This window comes from Labeo rohita, chromosome 16 (genome assembly GCF_022985175.1).
Source record: "Labeo rohita strain BAU-BD-2019 chromosome 16, IGBB_LRoh.1.0, whole genome shotgun sequence".
Taxonomy (NCBI): Eukaryota; Metazoa; Chordata; class Actinopteri; order Cypriniformes; family Cyprinidae; genus Labeo; species Labeo rohita.
In genome coordinates this window covers 32987522-33002101 of record NC_066884.1, presented here as the reverse complement: position 1 = coordinate 33002101, position 14580 = coordinate 32987522, and the positions used below count along the sequence as shown (strand labels likewise).

The 14580-nt window shown below is 38.0% G+C and overlaps 1 protein-coding gene across 1 annotated transcript in view; it reads right to left on the bottom strand.

Moving 5' to 3' along the window:
• arhgef2 (rho/rac guanine nucleotide exchange factor (GEF) 2) overlaps positions 1 to 12987 on the bottom strand; it is a 46326-nt gene extending 33339 nt beyond the window's left edge. Inside the window, exon 1 of the mRNA XM_051131723.1 lies at positions 12695 to 12987. Within this exon, the coding sequence (XP_050987680.1) occupies positions 12695 to 12760 (66 nt within the window). The 5' untranslated portion in view covers positions 12761 to 12987. The remainder of the gene's footprint in view (positions 1 to 12694) is intronic.
• Positions 12988 to 14580: the final 1593 nt, after the last annotated feature.

Below are 14580 nucleotides of genomic sequence, written 5' to 3'. Positions count from 1 at the left end.
AAAGCCAGTGGACTGCCGAGCTCCCTCGTCCTTCCAGCTCCACCTTGGACTGTCTTCGACCATCCTTCACCTCCGGCCTCTGGCTGCACCTCGTCCCTCTGGCTTCGTCAGGCCCTCCATCCCTTTAGCTCCACCTGTTGCTCCGGCTTCACCGTCACGTTCCACCTCAGCCCTCCGGATCCTCCTCGTCACAGTGGCTCATCAGCTCTCCGTCTCTGCCTCGGGCTCCTCCACCGCTATCAGCCGGTCGGCCCCCTGGAGTTATCAACCCTTCCTCATCCATGGCACCTTCCTCAGTCGACTCCACCATTGTTCGCCTTCCTAGCTGTGGCCTGGGTCCCACCTGGCTCCTTCTGCTCCAAGTTCCTCCTGTCTCTGTCTGGTCCGCCCTGGACCCTCCTGTCGTCACCCTGGCTCGTCCCTATGTCTGGTCTGCCCTGGCTCCTCCTGTCTCTTCCCTGGCTCCTCCCCCCATGTGTCTCCTCCATCATCGTCTCCTCTCCTTCCAGGCATCCGAACCGCATCCCAAGTTCTCACCCATTCCTCCCCCAGTTGTTTCTACAGCGCGAGGACACACCTTCCAGAAGGGGGGGGGTCGATTTTCCAGGAATATGGACCTGTTTTGTTGTGTGTTTCCCTCCCCATGTGCTCCCTGTGACCTAGTTTATCCCTTTTTTCATTGTGTTCATTAATTTCAGGTGTGTCTTGTTGATTGCCTTGTTTAGTTCTGTATTTAGAGTGTGGTCTACCTCTTGCTTTCTATCTGGTGTTGAACGTCTTCAACATCTTAAAATTCCTGTACTACGTGTGTGTTCCTGCCTGCCCTCTGTATCCCTGTTTGGATTATTAAAGACTGTCATTTGTGTTTTATCCGCGTCTCCTCATTCCTCGTTCCTACGCAGTAGCAAAGTATGACACAGTTTAACTCGAGTTCTTGTCATATTTTAGTACCACTTTCTAAACTATAGCAAATAAACTGTCATAATGTGAGACATGTTAAAGGTGTCTACATAAATTTTGGTTTGACTGTAGCTATGACTTAACAAAAAATGAGCTCTTAAATATGAGTTCTTCATGAAACAAAATGACAAATGGTCCTCTGTACTGAAGAAAAAATACTAAAACTTTTTAAACAATTTATTTTATTGATTTACTTGCGGGAAAAAAGTAATAAATAAACTAAGCGTCTTATTAATGCTAATAATATGTAAATAATAGCTTATTTTCATTGTGTCTACACCATTGGTAATAATAAAAGGATTTGAGTATGCACAAGCATACTCATAAGCAGTATTGAGTGAATTCTGACTTTACTATTGTGTTGTTTTCCACATGTACTGTATTAGATTTAACTTGTGTGTATTGTTTAGTTGTATATATGCATTTGTCATCTTATCTCCCACGTTTAACTTGGTGGGGTTGTGGTTGTGGTTTTGGTTTGGTGTTAATGCTTAATCCTGCTTTTTACATGGCTACTATGTAATACTATAAACAAATGGATGCAAATATTTAAAAATAAATATTTTATTAGCTCTGTTTCCACTAAAAACAGTTTGTCTATGAGTCAAGATGAATGAACAAGTTCAAACAAGATAAACATTTTAAGTGATAAGGTACAGTCAGACCACTTATTTCATGACCTTTCTCCAAATAAATAATTACTTCACTGGCTCATATCTTAGCCCAGCTACTTTAAACTGCTCACATTCTAGGGTTACTATTATGCATAGAAAACATTATACAACACTAATGAGATAAAAAAAATTTGTATCATATATCATGAAAATTTTATATTAGTACTAGCAGTATTACAACATCAATTATGTAACTTGTAACATTTGAACTTTTAATTTAGTGCAATACTGGTGTCATTGAAACATTTTAATTTTGCTTTGATGCAGCCATCAAGGTGCAAACAGGAGGTGCAAACAGGAATTAAACTGCTCTAGTCATGTGAAAATTTGCACTAACTATGTGAAACTGCACATATTTGATTGAGACGAGGGCTCGAAATGAACTTTTTTACGTGGTAGCACTGGTGCTCCCAAATTCAAAAAGTTAGGAGCACCAAATAAAATTTAAGAGAACCCAATGAATATTGAGGAGCACCACAACTGCCTATTGAGAGGAACGACCAGCAACATCCTGATGGGCTAATTTTGAAAGCCTTTTTTTTTTAAAAATAATTATTAATTGCCTTAAGAAAGGGACAAGAAAGAATAAAAATTTGAGTACATGAACAAGATGTTAATTTTTACTATTACAGGTCAAACTCTGTAGCTATTTAAATTTGAGGCAAACACTGTTTTTTTAAACTTAAGACACAAAGATGCTGCATGCATGAGCCATTTCTGATTTAAATTAGATTATAATTTCAATATCTGAAGCAAAAACAGAATGGTCTGACAGACTTTAGCTTTGTGAAATTATGCTACATAAAACTCCTGGGCCAAACCACACATGAAAGATAACTTACTCCAGTAGTCAGGTGCTGTTTGACGGGCTTTTGATGCATGTATTTATGTATGTGTCACGCGTCGTGGTGTGCGGGGAATGAGGAGTATGATGAGGAGGTCCAGAATATGCACATTTATTTAATAATCCACAGAACGAGCAGGAACAGCAGGGAATCCAATGTAAACAGACACGAACAGACTTTGAATAAACCAGAGAAACATAAACAAAACGATTTCAATGACTGCAGGATGACAATACAATAACCGACGACCAGACCGTGAACACAACCAAACTTATATACAACGACCAATCAGGGGGAGACAGGTGTAATCGATTAAACAGTGACGTAATAATTAGAGACGGAAAAGGAAGACCGAATAAGGGCATACACAGGGAAAAACACACAAAACAGTCCACAGGGGTGTGACAGTATGTATGTGTGTGTGTATTTATTTATTTTATTTTTAATTTAATTTTATATATTTTATTTTTTTGAGTGCGCACGCTTCAAATGTAAGTGCATATCAGAACAGCACACGTATGAAATATTTAAGCGGCAAGGTTTAAAGCACATGCAAATAATGTACTTGTATGATCGTAAATAAGTGCAGTCTTTAGTGAGTGGAATTCTGCTGCTGAGTAAACATTTGGTGTGAATGTATGTCGCGTGAGACGGAGGCGCCAGAACTGCAACAAGTTGCACCATAACAATTACTAGCACTCGCACAAATGCTCCCAAATATATTTTGAGGTTGTGCAGATTAAATTCTGGGAGCATATGCGTCTAAAATGGTTGCAATTTCGAGCCCTGGAGACCCTTTATTTTTTCCATATTTGCAGGAAGTGCACTAAAACATCAGTCAGTAAGGTTTTTAGAGCTTTATAAATGGAAACTTTTTTACAGTCACTATTGTGATCGGTGGGATTAAATGGGTTAATATCTTGTTTATGATGTTATAATCTGTAAAAATGCAGCCTATACAAAACAATAACTACAATAATATTACAGTACTTTTAAAACTGAAGTCCTTAGATTTCATTTTCAAACCAGTCGATAAGTGAGATACAAGATGGCATCAGCTGCATCTGAAGGACATAAGAGAGAGTGAGTCCTCTGTGTGATATGAGAGACATGAAACCTCAAATATGATGGCCATTACTGGGGAATAATATACCCCAACTGACCAATCAGAATCAAGCATTTCAGAGAGCTATGCAATAATCAAAAATAATAAGACAAAGTACACTATATTGCCAAAAGTATTCACTCACCCATCCAAATAATCGGAATAAGGTGTTCCAATCACTTTCATGGCCACAGGTGTATAAAATCAAGCACCTAGGCATGCAGACTGTTTTTACAAACATTTGTGAAAGAATGGGTCGCTCTCAGGAGCTCAGTGAATTCCAGCGTGGAACTGTGATAGGATGCCACCTGTGCAACAAGTCTAGTCATGAAATTTCCTCGCTCCTAAATATTCCAGAGTCAACTGTCAGCTGTATTATAAGAACGTGGAAGCGTTTGGGAACAACAGCAACTCAGCCACGAAGTGGTAGGCCACGTAAACTGACGGAGCGGGGTCAGCGGATGCTGAGGCACATAGTGCGAAGAGGTCGCCAACTTTCTGCAAAGTCAATCGCTACAGACCTCCAAACTTCATGTGGCCTTCAGATTAGCTCAAGAACAGTGCGCAGAGAGCTTCATGGAATGGGTTTCCATGGCCGAGCAGCTGCATCCAAGCCATACATCACCAAGTGCAATGCAAAGCGTCGGATGCAGTGGTGTAAAGCACGCCGCCACTGGACTCTAGAGCAGTGGAGACGAATCGCGCTTCTCCATCTGGCAATCTGATGGATGAGTCTGGGTTTGGTGGAGAACGGTACTTGTCTGACTGCATTGTGCCAAATGTAAAGTTTGGTGGAGCGGGGATTATGGTGTGGGGTTGTTTTTCAGGAGCTGGGCTTGGCCCCTTAGTTCCAGTGAAAGGAACTGTGAATGCTTCAGCATACCAAGACATTTTGGACAATTCCATGCTCCAAACTTTGTGGGAACAGTTTGGAGCTGGCCCCTTCCTCTTCCAACATGATTGTGCACCAGTGCACAAAGCAAGGTCCATAAAGACATGGATGACAGAGTCTGGTGTGGATGAACTTGACTGGCCTGCACAGAGTCCTGACCCCAACCCGATAGAACACCTTTGGGATGAATTAGAGCGGAGACTGAGAGCCAGGCCTTCTCGTCCAACATCAGTTTGTGACCTCACAAATGCGCTTCTGGAAGAATGGTCAAAAATTCCCATAAACACACTCCTAAATCTTGTGGACAACCTTCCCAGAAGAGTTGAAGCTTTTATAGCTGCAAAGGGTGGACCGACATCATATTGAACCCTATGGATTAGGAATGGGATGTCACTTAAGTTCATTTGCGCGTCAAGGCAGGTGAGTGAATACTTTTGGCAATATAGTGTATCTGTTATATAGTTTCCATCCAAAGATATGTTCCATAATTCCATTTATTGTCAGTTTAATAAAGACTTCTACTTAAAGGGGTCATCGGATGTTAAGTTCACTTTTTCATCTTGTTTGAACATTAATGTGTGTTGGCAGTGTATGTACAAATCTACCCTATAATGATAAAAATCCATGCAGTGGTTTTTAATTAATCTGTAAAAATAATATCCCCTTTTTCAAATCGAGCCCTTCTCAGATGCCTGTCGGTGTGCCGTCACACCGACAGAGGCCGCTCCCACAATAGTTGATTGACATGAGCTCTTACCTTAGACCAGCTGTCACAGTCCAGTAATTTCCCATGTTTTGATGCCAGAGCAGGGATGTAAGTTAGACAAGAATATCTCCGATTGAGCGATTGAGGTGTTGTGTTGCTGGATGTATTAATGAACCTAGTGGTCATCATTTACTCCCGACATCTGAGCCGCTGAAGATGCAGTAGATTTACGTTTTTTTGTGAATGGAATGCGCCTCCCGATCTACATATATCCGTCTGTGTTTGCGCGAATCATTCATGATCCAGCTTCACTTACAGCAGAAGTGAGTATAAGCATTTTTTAATGAATCACGTGGCAGTTAGGAAGTTTAGCGGCTAAATGCGGCTAAATGCAGCTAATGTAAACAAGACCGTCTTTCCACAGAGAGAAGAGAGGGGCGGGGTGAGCAGAGCTCATTTGCATTTAAAGGAACAACCCCTTAGAATGAGATGATTTTTGCAGTGCTGATTTTGGCAAGGTAAAAAGGGTGTTGTTTTACAAAACCATTGAGAATTTTTAATCAAATTATATATTAGAGACTTTTCATTAAGACCCTAAAGAATCATATAAACTTGTGGAAAATGGGCATCCGATGACCCCTTTAAGATCTTAAGATTCTTTAACAACAACAACTTATCCTATACAGATAATGCACTGTCAGAGAGTTTGGGAAGAGTTAGATTTATTTATTTTTTTTGTTTGTTTTGTCACATGCAAACCATTTAGGTTGTTTTGCATGTGACATCATCCAGCAGAAAATAAAGTGAGTTGTTTATATATTCTGCTTTTGTCAATGTGTGAGAAATTTCACAGGACAAATGGATGTTGAAGATACAAGTTTAGGCAGCATAAACTTGTTTGACACCTTGACTTTCATTTTTAGGAAGTGTGTCATTTGTTTATAATCTTCTGATTATCTCAAAATAACTTCACACAATGAACACTTTATATGATATACTTTAATGCATCTTAAGTTGTTAGTTGTCAGTAAAAAAAAAAAATTAAAGGCTTATGTCCAAACTGAGCAGACAGGGTGTACGTATTCTGAAAAATTGGTCACAGCATATACTATGCTGATGACAAAATTTGCATCAACTATACTTTGGACTTTTTTGCTGAAGCCCACTGTATCTTATTTTTACCTTATTTTTAATATAAAAGTGGGCACCTCAAATATATTTTTAAGGCAAAATCCTGCTACCTTTTTTATTAACGTGTCTTTCCTATCATACAAAGTAGATCACACTGTTGTCATTTGACTATCCTTCTTGCTCTAATAAACTTTAAAAGCAGTAAGTAAACACATATCAGCGTGTGAAATCAAAAGCTGTGTTATCTAAGGGATAATGTTTCATAGAGGGCAGGGAGTAGAAAAGCTAGATGTGGGGGTTACTTCACAATTCAGACTGAGAAACAAAAGGACAGACAGCCTGAAAGGAACAAAGACAGCCAGCGAGATGAATGAAAGATAATACCTGACACACAGACAGCAAGACAAGAACCTTCAGTTCAGAAACAAAGAGCCAAGAGACTCCAGTGCAGGGTAATGCACTGAACAACAAATCAAACCATAAAGCAAACCAAAAATTGATCTAAAACTCTGAACTTCTGAAAGTGAATTTCCAAAATATTAAAAGTATATCTAATCCGAGGAAAAACATACCATCATTTATTCATTCTTTGCAAACTCATATGACTTTTTTCCTGTGAAACAAAACCTTCTAAACCTTAAAATACGTAGAACACTAAACCAAAATCATACAATGTGCAAATGCATCATCTACAGTAGTTATCCTCAACAGGAGGGTTGTAAAAAACAGATCTTTTTCTGTTCTAACAATGACAATATGACGATGACAATATTTTTGGGAAGATGGCCTACCCCCAGGGCTAGTGGTGACTGCAGAATGAGGAAAAAGACAAACTAACTGAACAAAATCATGCATTTCCAGAGTAGAAATGTTCCGGAATATAGACTGATGAACAACATTCTGCATAACTACAACTACAACTGACAAAATGAAACGACTTTAACTGCTAATGTGAAAAGTCCAGAGAGGTAAGTACAAAGTACAGTAAACGTATCTTTCCTTTACCTGTATATGTTCAATATAAGCTCAGTCTGTCAGTGGTTCTCAAGTCCAGTCCTGGGGACCCAATGCTATGCACATTTTGTAAGTCATCCTTATTTAATGCACTTGATTCAGATCATCAACTCATCAGCACAGAGCTCCATGAACTGAACTGAAGGTGGCAGATAGAGGCCTGGGTATACTTCTTTTTTTACATACATTTTGAAAAGTATTTAAAATAATGAAAAAGGATTTTACAACAACAAAGTTTCAATGTTACCATTATTGTCTCATGGTATCTGTTTTATGGACTTTTATTTCACAATTGCGCATGGACTTTTAGATCGCGTTCCCTCTCTTTCTGTGTATTCTTCCTGTTAACCGGTTGACTTAGCCTCTCAGGATTATCGCCTACATTTTTTTTTATTTCTCACTTTCCACTGCGAAAATTAAATTTACAAAATCTAAACAGTAGAATGTTTTGTAACCCAAAATAGGCATACTTCCTGGGTCTCAGAAGGACACGGTTCTTTGTTTTTTTAGTGAGTTCTTTGTAAGTCCTTGTTTTAAAGTCCTTTGTTAAATGGTTGTTTTTTTTCCTTCTGGTGTCTTCTTCCTTTTCATTTAATAAATATCACACAATGATTAGATCCTTGGCTACTTTCTTGCCTGAAATCTGTGACAATTATATGGCATGAAGAAAGGGGCTGAAATTTGCTAGTTTGAATTAAATTGAATACAGATCAACTCTCAGACATAAAAGTGCCCTTATTACCGCTCAATGACACAGTCACATTGTATCTGGATTTTTGCCATTTTTATACCAAATTCAGATCACTTTAATTGGCTGTTAAATAATTAACTGGGTTAGTGTGTCAGCTCAGTTCATGAAACACTGAGCACAAATGTGTCCTATATGCTCTAGTAATAAAGTGTGGCCTGTTCTTGTTCTGAGCATTGGGCCTTGTCTCTAATTCCTCAGTGTAGAACATATGACCCATGCCCTCAGGAAATGAAACACAGACAATAGCAATAACAGAAACAAACATGGAAAGAAGGCATAGAAATCATTTGAAAATGAGACACGTTGCTACCTCTTTTTGCAACCACAACCAACATTTTTTTCCGTACCATCATTTTTTAAAAATAGTTTGGTGAAGGAATGTAGGTCTACAACAAACACACAAAAAAGCATTTCCAATGTGAAGTTTGTCATAAACATGAAACATCTTTGAGCTGAAAAATAAAATAAAGTAAACATGTGCATCAGTTTTTATGTTTTGTTTTGTTTTGTTTTGTTTTGTTTTTGATGGAAAAACATGGATTTAGTATTTTTATCCTGTTGTTTGTTCTATTTTTTGGCTTGGTCAATGTCTTTGTGGGTACAACTAATCCATATGAATCGAGCGATTCAGTCCGAGTCATCTGAAGAGACACAATAGCTTTATATGATGAACAAATTCAAAGGCTTACATTTACATAGAATCATTTATCAACGCACATACATGGAGCATATAAAATATGGTAAACTTAAGCTCAATTGCAACACACGTCATTTTTAACATTGGTTAGATGAGAACTGTTGTAAGACCTAGAAAATAGAAGTGGTGGGACCAACAGGGAAAAAGAGTTCAAATTACCCACCTCAAGAGATTCTTTGTGTTTTTGTGTGAGCGCTTACAGCCACGTATGCTTCATAATGACATTTGCGTAAAAAGTGACACGGAAGTACAGAGAGTTGTCACTTTTCATGCAAATATAATAACATGCCAACATATGGCAGTTAGCTGTGATGGTTTATAGTTATCAACCAGGCTCATATGGATTACTGTTGTGTTCACTTTGTGAAGTTTTTTAAGCATCAGTCTCAGAAGTCTTGTACAATTGCATTACAAGGGCTTGCAAAGATGGATTAATTTTCCAATAAATCTTTTTTTGGGGCCATCTGAAGAAAGAAGGTCAGATACATCAGGGACACCATTAGAGTGAGTAAATTATGAGAAAATGTTATTTTTAGGTAGAATGCCTATAAGAACTGTGACCACTGTAACTGTGTCACTCTCACTAACATACACTGGCAAATCAGATATACATGCTTAGACATAGATCAGTTGCCACATATCAGCTATGTATCTGATTTTAAAATACATCCGGAAGTAGCTCAGGCCTGCTAGATGTGAAACAATCTACATATGTGCAATAATATCCAATCTGTGTCAGATGCAAGCGCAACATTTGATTTTTTTTTACCCAGGTTCATTAAAGGAGAAGTCCACTTCCAAAACAAAGATTCACATATAATGTACTCACTCCCTTGTTATCCAAGATGTTCATGTCTGTCTTTCTTCAATTGTAAAGAAATTGTTTTTTGAGGAAAAAATTCCAGCGTTTTTTTCTTCATATAATGGACTGATATGTTGCCCCGATTTTGAACCTCCAAAATGCAGTTCAAATGCGGCTTCAAACGATCCCAAATGTGGTTGTAAACGATCCCAGCCAAGAAAGAAGGGTCTTATCTAGCGAAACGGTCGGTTATTTTCATAAAAATAATACAATTTATATACTTTTTAATGTCAAACACTCGTCTTGTCTTACTCTGTCTGGACTGTTTTTTTTTTCGGTTCATGACAGTTAGGGTATGTTAAAAAATTCCCATTTTATGTTCTCCCTCAACTTTAAAATCGTCCTATATCGCTGTTTTACCTTTTTTGTTAAGGGTGTTTGATCTTCTTTGCATGTTCACTTTGCAAAGACTGGGTCAGTACTTCTGCAGCAATGTAGAATGATTTTGAAATGATTTTTGAAGTTGAGGGAGAAAATACGATTGGAGTTTTTCGACATACCCTAACTGTCTTGAGCCAGCATACACAGAGTTCAACAAGAGCAAGGCAAGATGAGAATAAAAAAAGATGAGATGAGAATAAAAAGTAATTAAATTGTACTTTTTTTTAACGAAAATAACCAATCGTTTTGCTAGATAAGACCCTTCTTCATCAACAACTGCATTTTTAAACTGCATTTTGAAAGTTCAAAATTGGGGCACCATATCAGTCCATTATATGACGAAAAATGTTGAAATGTTTTCCTCAAAAAACATAATTTCTTTACGACTGAAGAAAGAAAGACATGAACATCTTGGGTGACAAGGAGGTGAGTATTTTATCTGTAAATCTTTGTTTTGGAAGTGTACTTCTCCTTTAAAAACATGTGCTTGCAGTGACACTTCTACAAAACAGTATTACGTTGCTTTTTACACATTTTGCTTTCAAAGTTAAATATCTAGTGAGGCGCTAAAAGCGCATTCAGTTTTATCTAAAACTGATAAACGTTCTGGCGACATTTTATTACATTTTTTGTTGTACATATTGTGGCAGTTCGGAAATGAAATGTCCGGTGAGTGGCACTAAAACTTTATTGCATTTAAAAATAAAGCACCACCTACACTAAACCCTACCCTAAACCCAACAATCAGTGTTAACAAACACAAACCTAAAAACACATTTGCTAAAGCAACCATGTAATTTTAGTTTGCTTGTGGAAGTTTTTGAGCTCTTTTATTGTGACTCACGTATCACAGGACTCATACCCAAGAACTTCAAATCAAAAGTGCAACCCTGTACCCTCAGGTGAGCTACCAAGCACATTTACTGTATCAGAAAAGCCATATGGAGCTGGTTATTTGATGCAAGCATCAAAATGTATTCGTTTACAAATCATGTGTTGTGGTAAAAGCATTTTGTTAGGATACAGTATTTTCAAGTCTTTCTTAATTGATAATCTGCCTCTGTAGCCGTAATTTATGTTGAAATGAATAAAAATTGGCATTTTGCTGCCTCTAGTGTTTATTTGAGCTGGAAACTGCAATAAATTGTATAGGTACATTTTTGGAGTTGTAGGTAGAAGCACTTTTTTTTCTAATGAGCCTGGGTTGGATTTTTTGATGAGAACAGAATGATGTTGGTGATGAGAGTTGGGTGGACGATTCATGAGCAAGTCAAGCCTAGCAATGGGAATCAGAAGAACACTCCCACGGTAAAGCAAAGACATATGCGGCAGTCCCCAACATCCAATTAGGACCAGGAACGTCACTGAGTTCAGTTCCTGCTTACAAATGGGACCAAACTGCTTCCTCACCTTTCTTCGCCCTCCACCATTTACTGATGCAATACATTGACCTCAACTGGTTGTCATCTTTAACAGTGTCGAAAAATACTCATTCACATCTTCCCCATAAGCACCTCCCATACTGTCCTTGCAGGGAATTCTACATGGCCCAAATGATTTTACCACTTTTGCTGATCTTTGTGTTCAATAAAGACTTCTCCGATGATAAAATCCCAAATAAACTGCAACATCTGTGCCTGTGCCTCATTTTCTCTGCTACATCTAGTTACATTCTGATATACAGTCAACCGGCAAATGCACCTAAGTGATGTATCACAGCTTCACAAGAAAGCATCATAAAGCAACTACAAGCTCAGAAGGACTTGTCAGATACACGTGTGCAATATGTAAATGCTTTATGAAGTGAATTCACTTTAACTTAATACACAAAACACAAATCTTACAGCGATACACCAACATGACAATGAATCATCACTGTACAGGCTGGTTACAGAAAAAGGGAAGCAATTGCGTCACTTAACCGACACTTGCTTAAAAAATACTAAAAAGGGAAAAACAGAACTGGATATTTGTTAACATAAACTGCTTCATAAGCAAATTTATGACGTAAAGACCTTATACAGCATATATAAGAACAAAGACACTACGATACTATGAACACGGGGGATACAGGGAGCGCAAACGGTTAAAAAAAACGCTGCAGTCAAACACTTATTATAGTTATAACTTTTGTGTTTTGTGACCGTATGTACTGCAGAAAGCTTGTGTAATGAACGGCTAGTAGATGCAGCAGTGAATGCTCTGTAACATGCTGCAGTCTTTGTATGTCCCTCCCCCATTGGTTCCCCTTAGTGCCCTAGACAACGTGTTCATACTGCCGCACAATGGACTAAAGCTTTGCATACATATACTTACGTATATATACGCTAAAATCTTACGTATACACACACATAAACGAAACACAGACATGGAGAAGTATAAGAACGATAATACAGGAAAATCTAATTGTAACTTCTTTTGTTCGTTTCATCAAATGAGAAAGAAGCAGAGTAGCGGCTGCCTCCATCAGACAGCGAAGTAAAAACCTTCACCACACACCACTGTCAAGAGCTATTCAACAATATATGCATTCAGTTAATGCCACTATGTTGCTCATGTTGTTACACATACGTGTTTTAACAATAATATTTTATGCATTCTTTAATAAGAACAAAAAGCAATGTAATTCAGACATACGATAGAGCGTTACAGGCTTATAATTCATTTATAACTCACCTTTACATTAATGTCTTTCATTTTTTCCTGGCGTGCTTTCGGTAACGGGTCCGAGACACGGGACATCGCGAGAAAATGAAAACTTTACCAACAGCAGTCGGACTATATAAAATCCAGATGTTTGAATCTTGTCCAGAAAAAAAGCATCCAGTACGTGAAGTAATATGAAAAAGATACATGTACATTAAAGCTCCATTCACTCTTCATGAACTGTGTGTTTAATAAGACACACTGGGATTTTTTTTTTCTTTCACAGGAAACTCCACAGCCTTCATGAGATACTGGCCCTAATCAGACTTTCAACCAATAGCAGTCGTGAATTTCTCTGACTGACAGCCGTTTGGCCAATCAGAATTGCCACACATTGTGACCCCGCCCATCACAGCTGCTACAGTACAGACTACAGCAGGACGCGCCACATGGTGTGTGTGTGTGTGTGTGTGTGTGCGCGTGAGACACAGTGAAGGGAAATCCTGAACAAACACTCAAACGTAGATGAGAGACAGCAGTGTAGCTCAAACCATTTTATTCTGATGGTTTTAAACTTGATATGTATTATTATGAACAAATGAAATGAAACGCATTCATTAAAATTGCATTTCAAATATTTTATAACCTGAGACTTTTTTTTTTTTTGTAAAAATGCTATAACATCTACATGTATTGTTTTTAATCATGTAAATAGGCTATCTATGAGTAATTCAACCTACATTTGGATCCACCCCAAACAACAAATTGTGGTATAACACTACGCGATTATGACTTTGTTCAGTATAACATTTAGTCAAGCCGTTAAACAAGCACCTAAACACTGAAAGTTATGTGAATGTTTAGTGAATAATTAAACTGAAAACCTGCAGTCAGCTGACTGGTACAAGACGGGAAAATGTAACTGTGTGAAAACTCAGTATCTTAACAGTATATATGGGATTTTGAGCAATAAACTTAGGCAAATTTGTTCAGCCAATAGGCAGTTTTATTGCACACATAATGCTGATAATGTTGGTCTTAATATCCGCTGCTTGGTAAGTGACCTGCTTTGGTTTACTTTAGTGAGCTGACTAATAGATCCCTTGGAAATTAGAAAATAGTAAATGGCTGTAGATATGAGGTTGTTTACTTCAAAAATTGTCCAAAAAAATAAATAAAACAAAAGAGCTGACAACTTGTGTCTACATGTCTGCAGTCAGAAGCCTAGGCTATATGTTGTAGGTGGTTTTATGCTTTGTAAAAGCTGGAACGCACAACTTTTGTACAGATTTCTAATGCTATTTCATGACCAATTTATACGTATTTTACTTTTATCTCAGTGACGGGTTGGTTTAAGGGCGGGTTAGGTGTATGTAATTTGTACAAATTTATACGTATTGTGCAACTCATAAAAAATATGTACGTTTTATCTAAAATCATATGAATTTGTATCTTTGAGTTCAGCTCATGAAAAATGGGGACAAAAACAAAAATGTTGCGATTATAATTTTGGTCAGTGTATTTAATTATTTACATATTTAGTTTCATTGCCCGAAACCAGCTCCAGCATAAGGCTAAAAGCAGCCTAACATTAACATTATCAAAGAACATTATCACTGATTAGCCTAGTCTAGTCTAGTGCAAGTTTATGCATTTTAAAAAAACATTCACGTTATAAGTGAAGCTATCTACACTGTATGACGCATAAATCTTTTACCACACACACTGCACATGTCTGTGGCACGTTATGGCTCCAACATGGCCACCGGAGTAGATTGCGGCCACTCTAGTCAATGCTTGTGTTTATACCAGTGGCATTTCTGCAGAGCGTTGCGGCTCTGACGCGGCCAGTCTAGTCAATGCTTGTGTTTATACTCACCGCACTGTGGCTCATTGAAGTCTCTTAGAAGCTGCTC